The 23,615-nt window shown below is 39.4% G+C and overlaps 1 protein-coding gene across 3 annotated transcripts in view; it reads right to left on the bottom strand.

The window, feature by feature from the left end:
- Positions 1 to 213: 213 nt before the first annotated feature.
- LRP5 (LDL receptor related protein 5) overlaps positions 214 to 23,615 on the bottom strand; it is a 141,878-nt gene continuing 118,476 nt past the window's right edge. For all 3 annotated transcript variants that reach the window (XM_042038298.1, XM_042038299.1, XM_042038300.1), the window contains 8 exons: positions 21,299 to 21,508; positions 18,842 to 18,967; positions 15,602 to 15,838; positions 14,928 to 15,038; positions 12,041 to 12,277; positions 10,637 to 10,776; positions 7,628 to 7,725; positions 214 to 7,126 (listed from right to left, as the gene is read on the bottom strand). In XM_042038298.1, coding sequence (XP_041894232.1) covers positions 6,865 to 7,126; positions 7,628 to 7,725; positions 10,637 to 10,776; positions 12,041 to 12,277; positions 14,928 to 15,038; positions 15,602 to 15,838; positions 18,842 to 18,967; positions 21,299 to 21,508 — 1,421 coding nt within the window. In that variant the 3' untranslated portion in view covers positions 214 to 6,864. The remainder of the gene's footprint in view (positions 7,127 to 7,627; positions 7,726 to 10,636; positions 10,777 to 12,040; positions 12,278 to 14,927; positions 15,039 to 15,601; positions 15,839 to 18,841; positions 18,968 to 21,298; positions 21,509 to 23,615) is intronic.

Below are 23,615 nucleotides of genomic sequence, written 5' to 3'. Positions count from 1 at the left end.
TGACAAACTTGTGGTAAGTTCTATAGCTAACAACTCTAATTCTAAAGATGATTGGCTTTCCAGCTCTCGCTGTTGTTGTACATTTTAAAATTAAAACCAAGGAGACAGTACTATCCTTATCTTAAATAGTATCTACAACAGTTGTGATACTGGCTGGTTGTCTCTACTGAAGGTGATGAAACAGCTTTGCTCATAAAATGGCTGCTAAGCAAATCTTTTTAAAGCATTTATTATAAACCAAAATCCACATAATCTATAGTACAAAAGCAGAGTCTGTTATCTGTACAAATATTTATACAAAATACCAGTTACTTCAAACAAGCCTTTGGTTTTGTTAACGTAAAGAAACATTGCAGTTTCATGACCAGAAAATTGTTAACGTGCAATGGTCTGAAGTGATGACAGCCCCAAAGAAGATTTTTTTACAACAGTATTACCAAGTCATTTATGTGCTAGAAGGCCATGCTTGGAAAAATAATTGATCAAGACTTTCTGTAACACAATAAAGATTTTGTGGCTCTAATGAAAATTGTGACGTGCTGAAAACAGCACTCATTTAATCCCCAAACATGTAAGTATCAGTTACTGGCTTTTTTTTTTTTTTTAATGCTACGTATTTTTGACAGGGATCGGGATGTCTGTTGAAATAGATATGAATATATAAATCAAAGTTAACTTGAAAGAATGCATTTGAGAGAAACTCCAATATATTACAACTTCAAAACATGCATGCTCTAAAAAACCTCCAAAATTGTATGCTTTCAGTTAGTTCCACAACTTGTGGCTGTATGTATTTTAACTGAAGAGAACCCTAACAATAATACAAAGCATTGTTAAAACCAGCGGAGTAAAATCTACATTTTTCCCCCCCAGTTTATATGTTAATCTGTTTAAAATACACAAGGCACTGAAGTATTGGGTTTGGTTGTCTTTTGAGGTAACAAATACTACAAAATGATACACATATAAAGCTGTAATTATTAGGCTGTTTGCAGAATACACAATTTAATATAAATATAAAAAGATTATGTGTGGGTTATACCATAAAAATTCTTGGTACTCTTTGTATATTCCTGTACATTTACAATAGCAGCAATTGCGATAAAGTAGGTGAGTAGGAAAGTGGTCTGGGTTAGAGTTGTGTTTATGATACCCCCCAAACTTCACACAGCCATCCTCCCACTTTCAACAGCTTTTGTTTTACCTCCACAGGCTGATGAATTCCATGTACAACTATTTACAGGCTGCAGGGTCTCTGTACAAATCAAACGGGAATACCACTCCCTTTGTCAAATGCAGCCACCCCAGGAGTGCTGTCACTAAGAGTGGCCTCATTCTTATTTACAGAAAGGTGCATCAGTGGGAGCACTCGCTTTCCAGAGGTGTCAGTGTTGCTGAATTAGTCTGTCACTGGAGCCGTCAAACTTGCTTTTCTCCTCTGACAAGTCCTTCTAAGCACATTCTCTGCATGTATTTTGTAAATATAAACCAACCTGTTTAGGAATTGCCATGGTGATCTTCTATCCACCAGGATTCTGTGCTGGCTGGTGAGGACCTAGCCCTGACTCCAGAGGTGGGCAGCAACAAGGGCTGTGGTTCATGCTGGGAACGGCCAGCATGTGGCAGCTTGTCACAGGTGGCTGGGAGCACTGTCAGCATGTCAGGACATGGAATTTTGAAGGATTTTGTTGTGGAATACAGAAGACATATCAGACTGGTTTCCATCATTCCTATCAGCAGGCTTAACATTGATTTAAAATTAATTTTTCCTTCTTTTTTTTGTTTTCTTAAAGGGAGTATGATTCTACATGAAAAAGCCCACAGCATAGCTGGCCAACCTCAAAATAAACAAAGAAAAACACCCTTTAGAAAATCTAGAGTAAGTGTTCTCAGGAAGGAGAGGTAGAAGACCTAACAGGATTGAAAATATCTATGCGTATTAAGTATTTCTTTTAATGTGTATTAAATACCTTAAGCTGTTTAGCTAAACTTACAGCTGCTGTAGAAAGGGGGTTTTATATATAATGATGATCAGAAAGTATTGCAGTACCTAAGGGAACAGCAGCAGAAACAGCAGACACCTCTCAGAGTTTTGGATTCAGTCTTCTATGAATCTCTTATAGACAAGCCAAATTTACAAGGAGGGCTGTAGTCATAATTCATAACTGAGTCACAACACACAACAACCACCAAATGACTGAGCTGTAAACAGTTATCTTTGACTGTGGCTTGTCTAAGGCTCTGTCCATGCATGGACATTTATAAAATGTCCTTCGGCACTGTAACAGCAAATACATTACCTCTAATTCAGGGCTCTGTGCCAGGCAGTCGTGTGTGTTATTAATTATTGGGAACATGCCTGCCTTCTGTTTTCATTTCCTGACATTAATGGATATCGTCTGTAGTACAATCGTAAGCACAGCTACTCATTTGGACTGACTCAACACAAACCCCAACAAAATGACTGAAGAGATCTCCTTCCAAAAATGCTTGAAGCCAACAGGACACACAACTATTGTGATGTTTAACTGAGCACACTTGTGAAGTAGCACAACATGCTGGAGAGGCTCTGAGAAAGGGCAGCACAAGAGTCCTCCCCAGCAAAGGGATCTGACCCTGCAGGCAATGGAGGAAGGACATCACCAGCTCTTACGTGAGTGCTCCCGCTTCCAAATCCTTTTTCACCGCTGTGCACAGAGCATCAGAATGTCAAAAGCCCCAGAATCCAAGAGGCACCAGTTGGCATAAAAATGGGGAGAACATGAGTCCTAGACCGTGCACATGATGTTCTAGATACCCCGTGGAAAATAGATCTGGGGTAAACAAGCCTGGAGAATTCCAGAAAGCCCATCCTAGGTGTGTAAAACAGGTATTGAGGGAACAGACCGTTTTGTTGTTACTTTGAAAAGAATCAGAACTTTTAGGGAAGTGCCTGTACCTTTGCAAACTACAGAAATGAAGGCTTATTACTGAAAATCAATTTCATTATTCCAAAAGAATTTTTTTCCCCACTCACTTCTGCCTTCCTCTTTAAAATATGTTGATAATGGCATTAGCTCATTTTTAGACACAGCATTTTGTACTATAACACTATCCTGAAGAAATTATTATTTGTCATACATACAGATTTAGCTTAATCTTAGCCTAAGTGCTCTCTAGTGATCTGTCCAGACAGAAGAAATCTGAGTAAGAAATCTAAGTAAGACAGCTGGGATAGTGCTCATGAAGTTTCCTCAGACTCATCCAGAACAAATTCACTACCTCTACTGCAAATTTAAAGGTGCAGTGGCTATTGACCAGTCTAGCTGAAGTCAAACTGTAATTTGTACAAAACTGTTCCTTGAAATGGAAGAATCCTTGACTGTCGAAGATGATTACTTGTCCATTTACCTTACAGCCTCACACTGCTGCTACATCCGCCCTGCAGATGGGACAAATTCCACAGAAGGGAAGACCCAAGTGGCTGCTTTCATGACAGCACTGCAGGACAGGTAAGCTGCTCTCTGCTGGGACATCTGTCCTTTAAATCTAACACAGAATCAACCATATCATTTGCCCATTACTGGCTACTGTCCAGACACCACTCCTTGTTCCACCCTGAGTTGTTTCAAGTGCTAATATGCAGTCACAATGGGCTTGGAAAATAATGGTTGAAAACACTGATTCAAGTACTCATAAGCTCACACAGGTAGCTGAATCACATGTACCCCTCTGCAGTTCTTAGGGTAGAACTCTTAAAATGTTTCAGTCAGCTTTCTCACAGAAGACTTCTGCATTATTAAAACTATGCTTAAGCCTCACCAAAATGCAACTTTCCCCCACACATCTCCTATTCATCCCTGAACTGCCAGAATTGCTCATATGCATTCACTAATTCCCTGCAACTCTTTCTCTCATCCTTACCTAGAAGAAAATATGGATTTTCTGCGTTTTAGCCTGAAAGTTCACAGGATGGAAACCACTAAGAAAACAGTGGGGATATTCTGGAAAGAAGTAGTTCTTGTTGCTCAGATTTTCTTCCTGGTCTTTGCTAACACCAGGAGTGCAGTAATCCTTTTCAAGTATATAGCCTACAGTAATAAAAAAAGTAATATTTAGTATTTAAAGGTTAAGATGCCAAATTTGGTTTCAATCTGTTTTTGGAAAAGGCTTTTAATGTCAGTAGTATGGAGCAGTGTGGGGCTTTGATTCTCATCACCAAACTTCCAGTGCCTCAGAGAAGGCAATTCCTCAGCAAACATCAACAGCAAGAGGCTATGAATATTCAACTGAAATAAAAATGTACACTTAATTCAGCCCATTCAGCAAGTGCTTCCTTCCTTCTGAAAACCCAAGCTCCAAAAGAATGTGATTCTTAAGATAGTTCAGTAAAAATGATAATTTTCTTGGACTCAATTCCAATGTTTGTAATAGGATACAAATCTTCAAATGAAGTGGTCAGGATTCTTATAGTTGTGGCTCTTAAAAAAGGTCAGTGGTTTAATGAAAAACAGTAAGCAATTCTGCATCCAGTGTCATCACAGGAATACAGGAAAATTAATGTGGTATGTCTCTAAGCTAGAACTGTGACATGAAACAACTAATGAATTCATTATAAACAGTGAATAGTTATCAAGCAGAAAATTACATATGATATGAAATTGGACTACCAACTGCTGTAATGCAGAACAAATACTCTTTTATATGACTCATGTGGCACATGAAATATCCTGTGGCTGTATATTCCTAATTTAGTTACTCGAAACATGATCACATGAGAATTGCTTTCTTTCACCAAACCATCAGTTCAGAGATTGGCTAAGTAACTCCAAGAGTAACAAACTATGACCTTGCCCATCACAGCATATTACAAAATTGCTAATGTTCATAGGGGATGAGGAAAGAACCCATTCTTAAATTCCACTTCTGTACTTTTCTCTGTGAAAAATCATATTCTTTGTGCTTAATTTCTCAAGTGAAAATTTAGACATGAAGGTAGTAAAAGCTACTTTAGGAGTTTTAGTAACACACCAGTGACAGCACAGCCCTTGAACTATGCAGACCAGAAGAACAGATCTGGACTGATAAATCTGAAAACACCAAGGGGATCAGAACACCATGGTCCCAGCACTTCCACCGCCACAACCAACACCTCTCTCCTGAAGCTGTAAGGTTCCTCTGACGTGCTCTCAAATAACTTGCTAAAAAGACCCAAAGCCAAGTACAATTTTAGTTCAAACAAGAAAAAAGTTTACATTGTTGCCATCAATATTAAAGCTGTTGAAGGCCCAACACATCTGTTATCGAGCAGCTGCAGAAACAGGTGCAAGTTTACATATTCAGAACTTCCCTCAGATGTCCCAAGCAGGCCCTCCCATTATCATCATCAGTGCTGAATTTATAAAGTGCCATACAATACCCAATCCTTTTTGCTACAAAGAGCAATGAAAGCAAAAATTTGTCTTCTGAATTTGAAAGGAACTGATTCTAGCTCCCCCATTCCCCAAAGGTTCTTTTGGTAGGAGTTGGGAATACGAGCACTTTGCTGATCTTGATGTCCTGAGGTTACAGCAGTTTGTATGAGAGTTAATCATTTCTATATCAACATGCCTAGAAAAAAAAAGTATTTGTCTTTTCTTCCTCCTGTGTTCTTTCTTCTATCTATTTCTAAATCTGAATTATGTGGCAAATTTTTATGAGATATGACTAAACTGATTTTTGATTTGAGCTATGCAGATACCATTTTTCTACAAACTCCAGTTAAAACTCAAACAACTTTCCTCATTTGAATACAAGTGACCACTTCATTCTGCTTTGGAAAATGAATATTAAAAGATGAAGCAATTCTCTGATCAAGTCAACATGGGTGAACATCTCAGAAACCAGGCACAGTGATTACAGGACTTTTGAGAAAAAGAAAACTAGCATTGGCTAGTTACAGCTTTGTCCCAGTCACCAAAGCTTCACAAGGAAGGATGAAGGAGCTTGGCTGCATCACTATTAAAATGTGGTGAGTCTGACCAAATCTGCAGTTTGTTGGGCATTTCTCTTAGCTTAAATACCACTTTAAACTTGACCCTTGCTCTCACCCACAGGTCAGTACAACTGCCTCTGCTACCATTCACCCAGTCAGGTGGGGAACTGGTTGGAACTAAACCAGGCTTTTTAGGACTGATCTTATTTAGCCTGAATCAGTTACAGAATTGGCCATGTGCAGAGTGGCACTAACATGAGGTAGGACATGATGCCTGTGGGTTTAGTTAAGCTGGAAGGCTTGGCCAAAAGAAGTGTTCTTTCAGTTCAGTGCTAAGCAGATGGAGAGGAAGGTTTGAAATTCGGGTTTTGGCACTCAAGTTCTGCTGGGAAGCATTCAGCTCACTTACAAACTGGAGCATCTAAGGGTTGTGATCATGCACGTTTTCTTCCAGTGGTGGTGAAGGGATGATACTGACAATTGTATTTAAATGTGTTTTTCTTCTCTAGGAATAAGCCTGCATCTTTCTTTAGATGACTCCCCTTCCCACAAGCCACTTAGTTTTCTTGTCTCACATTAATAAAAAGAACTTCACTTCTTGCATGTAAAAAGGTGACTTAAAAATGCAGAAAGTTTCAACATTCCCTCTCCAAATCCTTTGGAGACTGAGTCAGTTACATGACTTCAAAAAGGCAAATATGGCACAAAAGAATGGAAATTAAGTTAAAAAAATCAATTTTATAAATATTCTTCCTCTGTACAATTTTTCACAGCCCCACCCCTCCCACCCATTTTTATTCACATTTAGTTTTGTTTAATTCCCACCCAAATTTATTTTTAAATCATAAAATATATATTTTAAATCTGTTCATATTTTAAAATATTTACAGGAAAAGTTCCTTCTGTTGAGGTCATGAAGAGTCTGTACAAGGAGAGGGTGGAGGGGGGTAGAGGTGAAAATAGCTTCGTTCAGTGGCAGGAGACGGAGGGCAACTTTCTTCTGCCGACATGTACTGACTGCGAGGTGTGGGTGGAGGGGGATAAGGGTCTGAGTCTGAATTTAAATCTATATAGTATTTGTTGGCCTTCCATCGACTCGTGGTATAGTCACTGTCACAGACATCTGTGCTGCATGGGGTTGTGGGTGGAGCTATCCCTCGTATAAGGTATGGCCTGCACAAAAACAATAAAAAAGAAAAAGCACATGCATTAGTTGCAATCTGGGGAAAAAGAAAGAAAAAAGAAAGAGATTGAACAGCTCTGTGTGGTCAGACAAGATACCTGCTCATTAATACTACACGAGCCTTAATGCAGGCTCTCAGAGAAATCCAACAAGAAGTACCTGAACTGTGATACATTTGAATGGCACAACTATCCTTAGCCAGCAGCACACTCTTCCAGCCCCTAACCTACCAGAGGAGACCACTATGACCATTTAGCCCAGTCACTAACAAATAGGTTGACTCCTTTAAGATAAGCTTAAAGAAATTAACAGAAAACACCAACCTCCTCTACACAGGATGCTCAGGGACTGTTACATAGAAATATAATGTACATAATTGGAACGGTCATTTATTAAGAGAGCAAAACATTTTTTAAATGAAGTCTGTACAAGATCCAAAACTAAAGGCAGATTAATAGAAGACTTGGCAAGCCTTTTTATCTGAACTGTACCTGTAAGATCTTGTGTTTGAAGGAATGTTTGAGGAATAAAACATCTCTGCGTTGTATAAGGAGCGATCGGTAGCTGGGGAAGGAGGTGGATTCAAAATCTAGAAACAACAGGAAAAAGAAGTGTGAAATTTTGGGTTAATTATCCAACTTTACTTAGTTTAAAAACAGTATTTATGGCTTCACCCTGTCATTCATCCTTATTCTAGTTTCCTCTCCTGGCTGCTTGGATGTGTTAATGCATTTTTAAAGATCACAGATGTTCATTACAAGATTTTACTTTGGACTTAGGTATTGTGCAGGCCTTCAAAGTTCTCAGTACAGGGAATTTTCTTCCTTGCCACACCTGTTATTATGCTGGAAGGCTGGAATAAAGCTGGAAATGAGACCCAGTTTGGCTGAATCTGAGTGCACTTCCTTGGACATAAGGACTGATAGCATCCTCAGCAGATGCTAATGGGAAATAAAGTATGTTCCACTCCCAGACCCTAAACACATCCCCAGTCATTAGTAGGGTCAGGAAGCCAGGTTCTTTACTAATACAACCCCATCCTTCCCTGAATGCTTCATTTCACTCTTATTCTATAAACATATCATTTTGGCACAGTTCACAATGCAAAAAGCCTATGAGCTAAAAAATATTTATAGCCTGCCTATGTGTGCATATAGACAGCATACACACATATGGCTCAGCTATAAGTGCTTATACACAGTTGCTGGTAGCCTTCACACAAGGAAAAAAGCTTAGCGTGTTTCAAAATTATTCAGGATTCTTCCCCTAGCAGGAAGCTGAACCTCTGACACAGCCAGCAGGACATTGGCCTAAACCCAAGAAGAGCATTTAATCTCTTCCAGTGTGGAAAATTACACCATTGCTGTTGATTGAGCCTTGCTACTGATGTGAGCATCTTGTACACTGCCTGCCCTGGGCATTCAGCCAGTTCATGGTCCTGCCCCATTGACCATCCTTCCTCTGTCTCTGCTCTTCTCCCACAAAAACACTCTAAAATCAGTGGAGTGGAGATCATTGTTTGGCTCTTCACTGTGCAGCGTCCAGCAAAGCGATTCCTGGCCACTGAGTTGAGCTTACTATTACTAATGCTGACAAGCCCTGTACCCAAAATTGTGTGAAGGGAGACATGCTTGAATACCCCCCTTTGCCAGCTGTAGGGAATGATGAGTAACCTCCCCAAGAGGATCTCCCAGAAGTCTTCTTCCTCGGATGAGCACTGTATGCTACTTGTGGATTCACTCCTACTGATGCCCTGAGCTGCATCAATATGACTTCATGTTGAGATTAAATACAGCAAACAGTGTCAGCCAGGATGCCTCTGGCCAGGTTCTCAGGTATATAAACTGGCATAACTTCATTGACACTGATTCTTTCCCAGTCTCTATTCACTGGAGCATCTCTCAGTACCACTAAGATGTGTTACACAAACCAAAAAAGCCAAGACAACTTAGATGCTCAGATCTGTCCTTTTGATTATTAATATAAAGCTGGGTAATTAGCTACCAGGCAGAACTCACCAGAACATTGGGATTAAGCAGTAACTTTAATGTAACAAAGCCCTTGCAACAGCTTCCTTCTAAGAACCCATCATGCCTTTCATGAAGGAAATGCTGGTATCATCCCTGCAGGCCCTGGCTGACACAAAGTGTGGAAAAAATAATTCCCAGCAACAGTCAGATTAACTTAGGCCAGAAGTCAAACGGAAGAGTTGATCTTTTGGCTGACATAGATCCCATAGAATCACACAGGCAGATCAGCTCTTGGGCTTCTTTTCTCTTTCAAGCTTTATTTAAGTAAGTGTTTTTTCTGTTCATCCTTTTTAGTGTGGTACTGACACATCAATCAGGTCTAGCATGAAATTGTTCAGCACACTACAGAGACACTGGTGAAGCAGGAGACAAGCTAAATTAGGAGGGCTGCTGAGTTCCAAACATCTGCTTCTTGACGGCTTCACAGAGAAGGCAATGCAAGAAGTAAGTACCCAATTTTACCTTACCAAGAGATAAGCTCACAAGCCTCTCTTTTCCATTTTTGCCCTTCTTAAAGGGAGAGAAAGCACCTTTGCCACTGGCCAAAACACTATGAATCAAAATGCCCACACAGAGCATAACAGCTTACATGTAAACACAAATGCATGTAAACCCACACAGCATGTGGGCTCCTGATTCAATACTGCACAAAAACCCCCTCTGCAGCTGGCAGATCAACTCTGGCAGCTTGTAGTGTGTACCTAAGGGCCAATGGATATATTGCTCAGAAGCATGATGGAAGAAAACTGTGTGCTCAGAAGCATGATGGAAAAAAACTGAGTGCTTAGTCATGACAAAATATGCTGGCAAACAGGAACCTTCGTGCGTCTCTCCTGCGTATCCAGAGAGGACTCTTTCCATTCAGAATATTCATCTTGTAATTTGTGGAACTGTGACATGGGGACCAGAATTCTGTCAGTTTCCACACTTGAAAGTCAGAAATGGAGCTAAATTATAGCTGAAAAAATGCAACCAAAGTAACCTCTGCCTCACCCTGCTGTACCAGTGTTTTTCCCCCAATCGACACTTCATCTAAACAGCAAGTCAAGCTGATTTCATACACGTTTGCATTCCAGTCCTGTTTCATCTTGTTTGCCTAATTATTCCATGTGTGCCTGCAGCATTAGGCAGTGCAAAATGTCACCGGGCCACTGCCATCAGAGTTTACACAGAACAAAGGAGGTGGCATCTCCAAGGGAAGAACGGAAGTAGCCAAGAACAAGCCAGATGAGTACCACTCTGGTAACAAAACATTTTGGACATCATGGAGCACTGTATCATCCTGATGGACTACAACAAAGCCTCTTTGTGAAGTTCAGTGAGTGTCAAAATGGGCCTGCATATCATAAACAGTAACACCCAAGAGCTGTTAACAGTTGTTAACACCTACTTAAGTAAGCACAAAGTTTCACCCTTCTTTTCTTCAGAAGCAGGAGATACCTAACTCACTGGTGTATTTTCAAGACGTACCTGTGGGTAGAAAGTGGCTTTAGTGCTGGATGAGCTACTTGAAGATGCTCCAGTAACATGGTTTCTGTCATACAATGGGGCACCACTGCTTCCTCCCATGAGACTCATGGAGCTAATCATGGACTTTCCACAAGAGATGCCTGCATTGAAACAGAGGAAAACAAGGTTAGATAAACCACAATGTTATCCATCAATGCCAAAGAGAAACCAGATCCCTACCTTTGCAAACCCATGCAGCGATAATGGTTGTCACACTTTAGGAAGAGTGCTTTATGTAAAAACTTCAGGATTACAAGGAACAGCACTTTTTGTAATGAAAACATCTCACCCTCAGACCACCTATTGTCTCACTGCAGCACTGAACTCCTCACAACCTACTATCAACTGCTGAGAAAGGAATCTTCACAACAGCTGACCCAAACTGTTCACCCAAATTAACTAAGAAATTTTCCAATTAAACAAACTTAGGCATTTGCAAAAAAAGCAATATACAATGCCCAAGAAAAACAAGCTAGAGGCCTCCAAAGTTTCGATTTCCATCCCAAGAAATTAATTGCAAGTACATGAATAACTGCAAAACCCAATTACTTTTATTGAAAATAATCACAGCTAAAATTGAAAATCAGTGGAGACAAAAGGCAGGAAACCTGAGTTAGAGGAAAATGGAAGACATCATTCTCCAATCTGTTTTACTGCAAGATACTCTTAATCCAGACAATTCATTTTCAGCTTCTTCCTGTGACACTATTCAGTGCCAATGTAAGAGTTAAGTCTGGGAACTTTTCAGAACTTTTATTTTCAAATGCAGGAAATATTTATTACAAGCAGAGTAAGTATTTGTAATCATCATTCATGACTATATATCCTTCTTGGAAATGCCATGGTATTAGAAACCTATGTATTTTCCTTAGAATTAACATAAATAGTAATATTTTCAGCTGTTGTATCTTGTCACAGCAATATGGATTAGAAAAAACTAACAACTATGGATGAGAATCAGAATGACAGCTTGGTTTAGCACCTACAGAAGTACAGATGAAAGCCACTGATACTTGCTTTAATTAAAAAAGCTTTAGTGTGAAGTCCAATTTAAAACACCCCTGCGAAGATTTCGCCTGCAATTATTTCATTGTCTAATTTCCTACCACAAAAACCTCTTGATAACCATAGTAATATAACTTACGCAGGAATAGCTGACCATAGCCATTAAAGTGCAAGAAAAGCTAATAGATTTTACATATCTGATTCAAATGACAGATTTATTCCAAAACCACTGAGCAGATCTTCAACATCAAATTTTTGCTCTTTGAAAACTCCACATCCAGCACCCTTAATAACGTGTAAAACTCAAAATCCAGACAATGTAATGGTACTGATTAGATGCAAGGTCCTTAGCACCCTTACCAGTAAAAGTGCCATGTTGAGAACTTCCTGGAGCAATAAAATTAAGAGGGACATGAGGGGTACCACTGACATACTCATGTGGAAAAGGACTATTGGGCCCGGCATAGCGCTGACACACCACGCGCTGGCAAACAAAGTACATTCCTCCCATGACAAAAAGGGACAGTATTATCCCAATGACGGGACCGATGGCACTGCTGTGTGGCTGGGACTCATCTGAGGCTGGCTTTGATTTTTCTGGAAAGAGAGGAGAAGAAAATTAAACATGGTCATTAAACATGGAGCAGTGAATATGCTGCTGTCCTGGAGCTCATGCAGCAAATCAGTCAGCGCACAGTCATTCACACAGTGCTTTAAAAGCATCTGCATCACACTCAGGCATCTCCAACTCCAGATATTCTGATTCAATACACAAGACTTCATGCTCCCTCTTCCCCTCCATAAAGCAGTATGAGCAAAGTACTCTCCTTTTGTCTAGCAATTTATCTTGTAACGGGATTACTTATCATCTTGATAGAACAACAATCTGGAAAGTTTCCTTTTCTTCCCTGCCCTTCAAAGTCTATGGGCCGAAGATACTTATAAATATCAAGTCCTTAATCAGAAGGGATTGCTCTCTCAAAAGCCATTTGGGCTAGCAATAACACGAAAAATCAAGAAAACTTACCAGTAAGGAAGCTACCATACATACTAAGCAGTGGATGTCTTCCTAGCCAATACAGGTCTTAAAACAGAATACTTTTGCTTCCTAAAATATGACTTGCTTTCAAAGAAACTCCACCTTACAAATTGGAAGGAAAACACAATCCAAAATATCTCAAATACTTTCTACTCATTGTTTTTCCCCTTACGTAGCCAAAAGTTAAATAACGAAAAGTGCTGCAGTATTTGAGATGAGCTAAACTTCACATCTCTCCCTGATTATGCATAACACATTCAAAATTCTTGCCATATAAACCTGACACTTCTCTGTTTTTCACATATGCAATGTTCTTCATGGAAAGCAATTAATTTCCATCTGATTCACGCACTTCTAATTTTATTCTTTAACATACACAAATAGATATAGTCAAAAAGTGAAAAACTCAAAATAAACTTGTCCAAATTTTACACGCTCAGTTCTAACTATACACCCCTTCCCCCTTAATGAAGTTGCAAGAAGTAAAAGGGTTCATATAAGATTCAGGCCTTCACTTCATAAAATGTTTCTCCAGTGATTCTGGTTTCCACTTCAGTGGAAGGGAATGAAAAACAACTGAAATTTGAGAAGGAAGATAAAGGAAATACAAAGATCTAGCAACAAACTCTTAGCAGCTCAGCATCAAGAACTCATTTCTGTCTTAAAGTCTTTATGTTTTTCTCATACTTATTAGTGCATGACAACTTTTATGTCAGCTAAGATCTTAACTTTCAAATAGATTAATTCAGCTATGGTACCAGAAAAAAAGCAAAGCCAAAATTAAAACATGTTCCCAAATCAGCTATTTTAAAACACACAATTCTCATTTTGGTTAAACCTAGCTTCTTTTAAATGCAAGATCCTTATCTAGAAGGTAGCAATCATTTTTATTCCCTACTTGAGTTTTTTCCCTCAGTCAAGTGGGAAACCACAGAATGCTCTGTTCCACAAAGATGTCCAAAGGAGACAATCCTATGTCTACATAAAGACACATTTAAATCAGTTAGGACCTAATTGCAGGACTGGACCCAAAGTGCAAACAGGAAACAGCTGCATTAACTTGGCAGCATGAAAGCTCGCCAAGTGCACAAAGAAACTGAAAAAAAAAAAAAAAAAGAGAGGAAGAAGTGGCCTTATATTATCCAGGGAATTGAGGGAACTGGATGAAAGCTAAAGAGATAAACAGAAGATGTGGAAGAAGCATGTTCAGTCTGAAATTTCCAAGAGTTTCTGTCTCCATTCTTTTAGCCTTTTTTTCTATTCACAGCTAGGGCTCCTTTCACCATTCTTACTCATGAATATACTTTTCCTTGCAGTATCCACCATGAAGATGGAAGGAAGAAACAAGGTTACCTTGGACCAAATCTGCTGAACCCTCCTCTCATCCCAGCAGTGGCACAGCTTCTGACAACTGGTGCTTCAAAAAATGACAAGATCTAAGATATTAAAAACTTCACAATCTGCTAAGGTTGGTCCCGTAGGCAAAGTAAGTGCAGCATTTCTCTACACAAACACAGTGCAAGGTATTTGTTCAGAATGAAGTCAGACCAGCACATCTATTTGCTTTTATTCTAAAACGCTATTTTTCAGCTATTTTGCTAAACCGCTTGTGTGATTCTAAATGCTCCCTCTATCTACCCCAATGCCTGAATACTCCATGCTCTAGTCATCCCAACAGTGCAATACAACAGAAATTGCAAGAAGAGCAAAAGTAAGTGGATTTTTACTGTCCACTTTGGACTGCAAAGTAACAGACTCTCTAACGACAAACACAGCAGCTGCCATCAGCATGTCTGTAACTTGCATATACCTACTGCCATGGGAATTCAAAGTTACATTTTTCCCAGAAAAATCAACGTGTCTCCATATATTCTTTTCACACCTGCACTTCAGGAGACCGGTCTGTGGTCTCTTGTGGACACTTGCTCATTGCATGTTAGTTCCTCCACATAATTAGCCTCCAGTTTGGCCCTGTTATTGCAGTGGATAGGGCTGTGCATTTTTAAAAGCCACTCCAGGCTTAGCATCAGATCTGCAAGTTCCAAGGTACTGAGCATAGTAAAATCAGGTTTCCCTAGGGATAGTTCTGAAGGCCCTTCTGAAGTATTCTTCCCTCAAAGAATATTGCTCTGCAAAGACCAGGGCTCTGCACAGGGCTGTAGAACATGCCTGAACACAGCACCTGAATCTCAAGAAAAGACATCTCACCACACATAAGCTCATCAGAACCGTCAATGCAATCCGGAAAGGAGTCACACTGCTGCTTCAGGGGGATGCACTGGCCACTCGCACATCGGAACTGGTTGGGCAGACAAATTGCTGCAGAGAAAGAAAGGAAAGATCAAATACTGACAGCACGGGAGCATTTGAGCCTCTTAAGAAAACTGAAAGAAGCGGGTTTCATATTATGATCAGGTAGGCACCAGAACACCTGCTTTGCTGCTGTGGGTAAATTGCAAGCCTGCTCATCTCTGGTTCTTCCTGCTTGTTGTTATACACCCTACTCAGTGGAGCTAAAATAAAATTCTGGTCCAAGTAACTCCCGATGCTTTCTCAAATCAGTCCTGCTGAGGCAAAACTGCGATCAGATCAGCAAGAATCTCTTACAATAACTAACAAAGCGTAGCTGATCATCTGACCTGTTAACAAAATGTAGTAACGTGGCATATTATAAAACCTTATGTACTCCATACCTATATTATGTATACATAATAGATATATTATGTATAATATATCCTTGCTAAGTAACTGCTAAATTTCTTATCTATATTCAGGAACTTCTGTCTCAACAAAAAGGACTTGTATCTATACATTCCAAGAACAGTTAGAATCCCAAATGGATGCTTGTGTTAGAGCCCTGAGTTCAGGAAAACTGATCTTACTATCACAGTCTGCTTCATCAGATTTATCTTGACAGTCGATTTCTCCATTACACCGCAAGTGTGCATCAATGCACTGTCCCTTCTCACACTGGAACTGGGATGCAGAGCATATGGGGCAACTATCTTCATCACTCTGGTCATCACACTCAGGAAACCCATCACACCGCCATGCCATTGGGATACAGTCAATCTCGCCAGTTGCACAGGTAAACTGGTCTGGGGAACAAGTTGGAGGTTCTGGAGAAAGAAAAAACAGACCAGAGTTGTATACTCAATTTTATCCCTTTCAACAGAGTAGAAGTATGAGAGCATTGTTCAAGAAAAGCACACTTACTCCTTCCTGGAGTTCTTCCATGACTACGCTAAGATTCCAGCAACAAGGAAAACATGATTTTGCATAGGGAATGAAATTTTACCAACTTCGTAACAAAAATTGGATGCATGCTGATTAAAGAAGTTTGCTTTAGCAGTCAAGCACCGAACTAAGAAAAGGAGCTACAAATACTTACTCTACAAATACTTGCTTTGTCTCTAACAGCCACCTTTTGGAAGACACTGTCATATATATAAATTCAAAAGAATACATAATTTCTGATTGCAAACCACATTTCAAACAATTCTAAACCCTGCAGTTATATTAGCCTGGACCAATTCTTCATTAAAAACCTGACACATCGGGTTAAGTGGCAATGAATATATCTGAAACATATAGCATAACTTCTACAGTATCTGTTTCATTATTTTTCCAGTGTTTTTTCCACAAACAAATTTCTGAGTCAGATATGAATTGAAAAATAGGAATGGAGAAAAAAATATCTGTATAGGACTGGTAAACATTAAGCTAAGTCCTCTTGCTGGAAAGTCTCTGGGCTGCAGGTCAGTGAAGGTTCAGAGAGCAGTCTAAGGAGCACTGCAGACCTGCCCTAATCTTATATTCTCTCACTACAGAGACTTAAAGTTAAGAATACTTTAACTTGTGCACAGCCATTTTTATGTTTGTTGGACCTAAAAAAGCTGGGACTTCCTTCAAGTTTGACTTTTCATGGATGTCAAGATTCTGTCATCACTCCTTTTCATATCCATACTGTTGTCCAAGTTGCAGTGACACACTGATAGCATTAGGCAGCAGCTACAACCCCACATAGAGATGCAACAATTATGCTGTTATAAGGCATCCATAGTTGCTTTCTTCAGAATGTCAGAATACAAACACAATCCAGATCAAGAATATGTTGCAAAAAATGTTCCAAATTCTTACATACAGCAAGTTAGCACACAATTTTCCACCATTGTTGTCAATGTCAGAAACAGACAATGTGCAAGTCCATTCAGCTGCTATCAGTAGCAATTAGTTAGGGTCAAAATGAGGGGGCCATCTCAAAACACCCCTGCAGCAATCACATACATGATTTGAAAAGTTGCTGGGTCAAAACCCTGTGACATAGTTAAGTCATTTAGCAGAGGCAGTCACTCATCCCCACAGCTGCTGTTGCCCAGTAGTGCTCTGAGTAGATGCTTTACCACCTGGATTAACAGAGTACCACATCACACCTGGCCTACAACAACACTATGGTCAAGCTACAGGTGTGCTCTGGCACCGGATGGTAACACTCCTCTGGAAACCCAGTGGGCTTTTAAGATTCAGGCTCAGGAATGGACTTCATGAAGAACCCAGCATAAGGAAAGTTTCTTAGCTGTAACCAATGGCAAGATGTTTGAATGAGCATTTTTTCTCCTGAGGGTGGTGTTAAAAATTCTAGAATTATGCAATTGCATGCAAACAGTTTTCAAAGTGCTGTTGTCCTTTCTTCATTAGGGAGAAAAGTTCAAGAACGAGACAAAACTATAATCAAGAGCTTGAAAAACAAAATGCAAATAAATATCAAAACATGTTTGCATTTTGTAAAAATTATGATTTTAAGTTCCTCATTTATGATTATTTGGAGAAGCAATATGAGAATTACAAATGTAGCCAGTGACCTGACAGCTGTAGGTAAGATAAAGATGCCAGATGCATGCATTAAGATAATTCTTGAATTAGATTTTGATACATGTGTGCTGTTTGGATAATTCAACAGATCACTACTTCTGCATTTAAAGGCACATTCAATGTTGCACTATGGTTGCACTTGGCAAGCACAAGCTTGCATTAAAAAACTTGACAAAAGCATTTGTAAGGATGTCCAGAACATGGACAAATGTTCTCCAGCCAGCTAAGCTATTTTGAAACACTGGGTAGTGGCTGTTACTAGGGCAGACAAGATAGGTTAAAGTTGGTGCAGGCTTAGTGAAAGATTAGAATTAAAAAAAATAAGACAGAAACAGAGGCCCCTGAATTTTTAGATTTATAGCTGCAGATCCAAAGGAGTGGAATGTGAACCTCTCTCACTGTCCACGTTGTGCAACAACACTACAGCAAGAAGTATAATTAGATTGATCCACCCTGCCCTCCCCATGTAACCACCACTACTCTAAAGCCACACAACGTGTTGTGGTCATGGGAAAGAAAACAGTTTATCATGGAAATGACTGTCCCATGGGAGTTCAGAGTTCAGCCAGAAAGTGAAATCCACAGCAAAATAAATACATGAAAAAAAGTCAAAAAGGACCAACAGAGCCAAACGACGAAAGATATAATGCGTCCCAAAAAGAAACAATGTTTTGTTTTGTTTTGAATCCCCTCTGCAAGAGTAATGTTAACAGTTTTTAAATATCCTAGAATGGTAAAAGGGAAGGCTAAAGGAAAAGTCTACCATATGGAAAGAGGAGAGATACCTTAATTAAAAGAATTGCAATGGAGGCTACATTTGATAAGTAGCCAGTATAGTGTTTCACATTATGAGGCCAAATTAATTTCAAAGACTGGAGTCTCATACTGTGGGAATCATATGCACAATTTCTGCTGCTAGGTCATCACAGGTTGATGCAACATCATCTTATAAACACTTTACACACTGTTTAAAGCACAAACCTGTCACACCATACAATTATAAAAATCTCAGTAGAAGATTCAAGAATTTTAAGGTCAAAGAAGAATATTCTGCTCAGAATGAGAAGTCACATGTGCCCAAAACCTCAAGCAGAAAACAGGTGGTAGAACTACCAAAGACTAATTTAACACATGATGCAGCACATCATGCACAGAAAAATTGGACTGGAATGCAAACATTTTGGACTGGAATGCAACCTCAGTCACGTTTCGTTACAAATTGATTAGCAGTAGTGTGAAACATAACTCACCTCCACATGTTAAGAGATTCTGTAGAAGCACAAGGTGCTCGGGGCATGAACATCTTGGAGTTCCATCCCCTTTGGCAATGCAGATGTGTGAACACCCACCATTGTCACGGGAGCATGGATGCACAGCTGGTGAAACACAGAGAAAAGAGTATTACATAGCATAAAAGAAATGATAACTATTCCTCACTAGGACAAAATCAAAAACTACTCACAAAACACTTCTGTCTGAGTAACCAAGAATTTGCTACAAATTATTAGGAAGATAAATGCAGGATTTTTCAGTTCAATGCTTGAAAGCTGATTTATTAACTTCATAAGGATTAAATTTCTCCCAGTCACAGTAACAGTGCAACCTGATTGAACTGAAGATGTCCCTGCCCATTGCAGGGGGTTGGAACTGGATGACCTTTAAAAGGTTTCTTCCAACCCAAACCATTCTATGATTCTATCATACGGACACCTTTAAAGGATTTCTAAAAAGAATTTGGGAGCTGAGGTGAAGGGAAATGAAAAGGCAGATTTGAGAAGGCTATATTTACATCATACCTAGACATCCCACCTGCATTTCTAGGATAGGTATCAAGAAATAATATATGTCACTGCAGAATGCCAACCTGCAAAACCCTCAGGATTTCTCCCTTAAAGAGCTCTTAATATCTAGTGCCTCAACTTCTATGTTCCTCACAAAACTGCAATAGAGGCACGTATATTTTTGGGTTTTTTTCTAAAGGTAGGAAGCTACATGTTTGGGTTCCCAATCAGTTACCCAGAAGCTCTGAGAGGTCCTAATAGAATGATTTTTATCGAACATTAGGTGGATAAGAAATGGGCAGAGAGAAGGGAGGTCACTGTCTGATGACCCCAGCCCAACAGAGTCAGAAGAGACCCAGTCTCTTGCCTGCTTATTCAGGCTGACAGCTGAGCATCTGCTGCAGCAATTTGTGGGGTACAGCCTGTGTTATTTGTGATGCTGCTGAACAGTGCATACTACTGCTAAGGACCAAGAATTTCCATGGGGAAGAAATTGTATAGATAACATAATTTCTCTGCCAAAGTTGTTTTCCATCTGTCCAGGCTTCTCAGCAACCTGCTTTCTACCTTCAACAAATTTATTAGTTTAATACAGTGTTTGAAGCATGAGTTGTTCACAGAAGTGCATGCACATATACCTGCATGTGCATAGGTATATTTCCTCCCCTGTTGTAACAGAAATCACCTATATAGAAAACTTTTCAGCTGCAAAAGAGGATTTCTTTCAGTGTGACTTAAAGGAACAGTATTCTTGCCATTAAAAAAGCCCAAAACAAAACCAAAAATCCTCCTTTTAAATAAACACATGGGGTAAAAGCAAACCTTTTTTTTAACACCGTTGAAACTTAAAGAAAAAAGTCTTTTTGCTTCATTCAGTATTACCTTTGAAATATGCAAAAATATATGAGAAATAGCACAGAAGAAGAAAAGCAGGGTATTGTGAAAGAAAAAAAGAACCTCTGGGTCATGATTAGCACATAGAATCTACTACAGTTTAAATACTTACATCACCTTATTATTAATAGCTTACCGCATATGCAAGCTCAAAAACAGTTTCAGCCATCACAGACACTAATGTATGTGACACTGTTTGTTTGTATGTTTGTTGTGAAGGGGAATAATTTCTTCTGAAAATTAATGCATTGTACACCAATGTACCCTCCCTATATAAGACAACTCATTACAGGCAACAAAGAGATCTCTGTTGCCCACAATTTCTTTGTGATTTCGTACTCTCTTTTATAATCCTGTTAAGCAGGAGGAACTGTAGGTTGTCACTTTGAGGAGTGACTACTGTAAGAGGTTTCTGCACTCTCCACCAAACCACAATAATTTGGACCGCTAGTCCAGAAAAAGAACATCCTGCATGAATGATTCCTTTCAGATGTGAGCACCTAAAATGCTCCACCTCTACTGGGAGAGAAATTCCACATCCACAGTACAACTCATTGTCGGAGCTTCATCCCCATTTTGCCTCCCTCGCTGCAGGCTTTTACATCATCCACTGTGCCGAGTCAAACCAGTCATACTTTACACAGGAGTCTGAAACCCCTGGAGAAAAGGCAAGTACAGTCCTTTTGGTTCTTATTAGAGGTTTTCCCAAGACTTATTACTTGACTGTACTTAGAAAATGAACAACTAGAATTATTAGTATCTTTTAGACTGAATTCAGTGTCATGTGAGCTTGTACAAAGCAGGTAACTCAGTGCCATGATGTCACATGTTCTATCTGTGCAGCAATAGTCTCCTCGACAAGAATGAGGAATTTGTTTCTCCTGCTCTCCTGCCATCCCGACTGGCCAAGTTGAAAGCATTCCATGGCTTACTTGAAGCCAATGGGCAACATTATTACAATATTCAGCTGGATGAGGACTTTGAGATACAATGACCAAGAGTAAGATACATCAGGTATTGAAATAAACTCACAGAACTCTTCCATATCAAGCTCTTCCACAGCATGAATGCCTGTCAGGTGAGCAATCCGGCCTTGAATTCTAGTCCTTTTGTACCCATTCACCTTCTCCACTCTCTCAATCATTTGCTGCTGACGATCAATCCAATACAAGTGATTCCCCAGCACAGTGAGTCCCGTGGGCTGAAGAATGTTGGAGTCCTCCAAGGTCACACGGTTGGCACCTGAGACCAAGAAAAACCGAAAACTGAAGACTAGTTTTACACCAGTTGACTTCTAAGTTATTCCCTAAAACAACATCACAAAGCAACATCCCATCTAAAACCAAACCAAATGAAACCTTGGAGAGAGTGAGCTACAAGGTCACTGGCTTCATCAGTCTATGCAGACCAAGACTCTGCTCAGGTAAAGTTCACTCTCATCTCAGGTAAATGATGGTGAAATACCAGGTGCCATGTCCTGAGGGCAAGCAGATGCAGTGTGAAACCCAGCTCATCCCTGCACAGCCTGGCTGGTCCGTCAGGCATGCTCAGCCTCACACTGTTATGTGCAATTGTGAGTGCTCCCAAAAGCTGATACAGACTCAGCTCTTGGGCCAAAAGTTTTACAGTGCACTCACACACGGAGCAGTACATTTTTTCTGGAATCTATAAGCAAGAGTGAAATACAACCAATTTAGTTTCACTGCTGTTACTCAATTAAACACATTTATCACACAAAACAAGAGGCAAGTACCAAACCTTGTCACGGCCTATCTGACAACCACAGATACATGATCAGAAAAGAACAGCTCTTAAAAAAACCCCCAACTTTTTTATTTAGTAACACACCATAACACCCAAACTCTAAGTGACTCAGTATGCTCCTAAATAGGAACACTATCAAATGCTCGGGCTCCCTGCTTTATAAAAACGTGTAAAAATCTGCTTTAAACCAAGGAGGTCAAGTAAAAATGCATTTATTATCAGTTTTCACTTTAATTACTTGCAGTCTTCTACTGCGTACTGCCCTACACTTAGAGGCATTTAATTATTGCTTTTATTATTCTTTTATACAGTGAAAAAGATATTCAAAATTATTCTATTAATTCACCAAAACCCTTCTGACCCTGTGTATGCCTATGTAACTGGATATATTTGATTTAAAAAATTAAAATTTATAACAAAATCATAACTTGGTGCTGCTTCTGCCCTCATAATTAATTTCGAAACTAAGACCTTATGTCTGCTTGTATTTAAAAAATGTAAGTTTTTAGTATCTACACAAAATGAGATTAGAGAATCTACATAATTAAAATGCTATGAGAACTGGATTCAACTAATCTGCTGCATAAATTATCTAGAGCTCAGCCAAGCACGACAATGTAACATTAACAGGTTCTATTAGTTTTGCATATGGTTAGAACAGCTCCAGAGGAGGAACGCAAAGATGACCAGAAGGCTGGAACACCTCTCCTATGAGAACAGGCTGAGAAAGCTGGGGTTGTTCAGCCTGGAGAAGAGAAGGCTCTGGGGAGACCTTAAAGGAGCCTTTCATGATACTTAAAGGGAGCTCATAAAAAAAAGAGAGAGTGACTTTTTACGTGGGCAGATAGTCATAGGACAAGGGGGAATGCTTTTAAACTAAAGGAGTTTAAAACCAACTTTTGGTCTAACTCAAACTGAAAAATTCCAGAACCGTGTAAAGAATACTGTTAGATGGGTTTATAGTTCTTTCATCCCTCTCTGAAAGTTAAGCACTGGACATCTGAGGTTATTCCCTGATTTAGCAGGATGCTGTTAATCAGGGTGCAGCGCAAACTTCAGGAACCCCCATAACCATATCACCTCTGTAAGTCTACAGCAGAATAAGGGTGTCTAGACCAGTTTAATTGGCATGAAGGATGCTATACACAATTTTGGTCCCATTTATTCAGCAGCTTTAGTTTATGCTAAAAAGCTTTTCCTAACATATGCCCATTTTAAAGTATTTTGCTCAGAAAATAATATTTAGAGGAAGTAATTCAAATCAACATCACTTTGGCTCTCAAATTTCTTTTGAAGTTGTGATGCAAGCCTGAAAAGCATTTTAAAATAAAAATATGCTGCTAACCCATTAAAAAAATCAACATCTCAATGAGTCAAATTACAGTGAGCTCAGCTGGATCAAATACAACTATAGTTTTCTGGCTGAGGATACATCTGTCTCTAGTTCATAAACATTGTTTTCTTCTAATCCTGTAGCTTCCCCCTGCTTTTGTATTACCTATAAGCTTTGATTCTTTGTCTGTGACTGGATATGATTTCTATATAATATTATCTGGTGCCTCTTCCATCTCTCTTGGGTATCACT

This window comes from Corvus kubaryi, unplaced genomic scaffold (assembly GCF_017639235.1).
Source record: "Corvus kubaryi isolate FWS band 111438036 unplaced genomic scaffold, C.kubaryi_AGA036_p1.0 37392, whole genome shotgun sequence".
NCBI lineage: Eukaryota > Metazoa > Chordata > Aves > Passeriformes > Corvidae > Corvus > Corvus kubaryi.
Note: the sequence above shows the minus strand (reverse complement) of the source record. Positions and strands in the feature narration are given on the sequence as shown.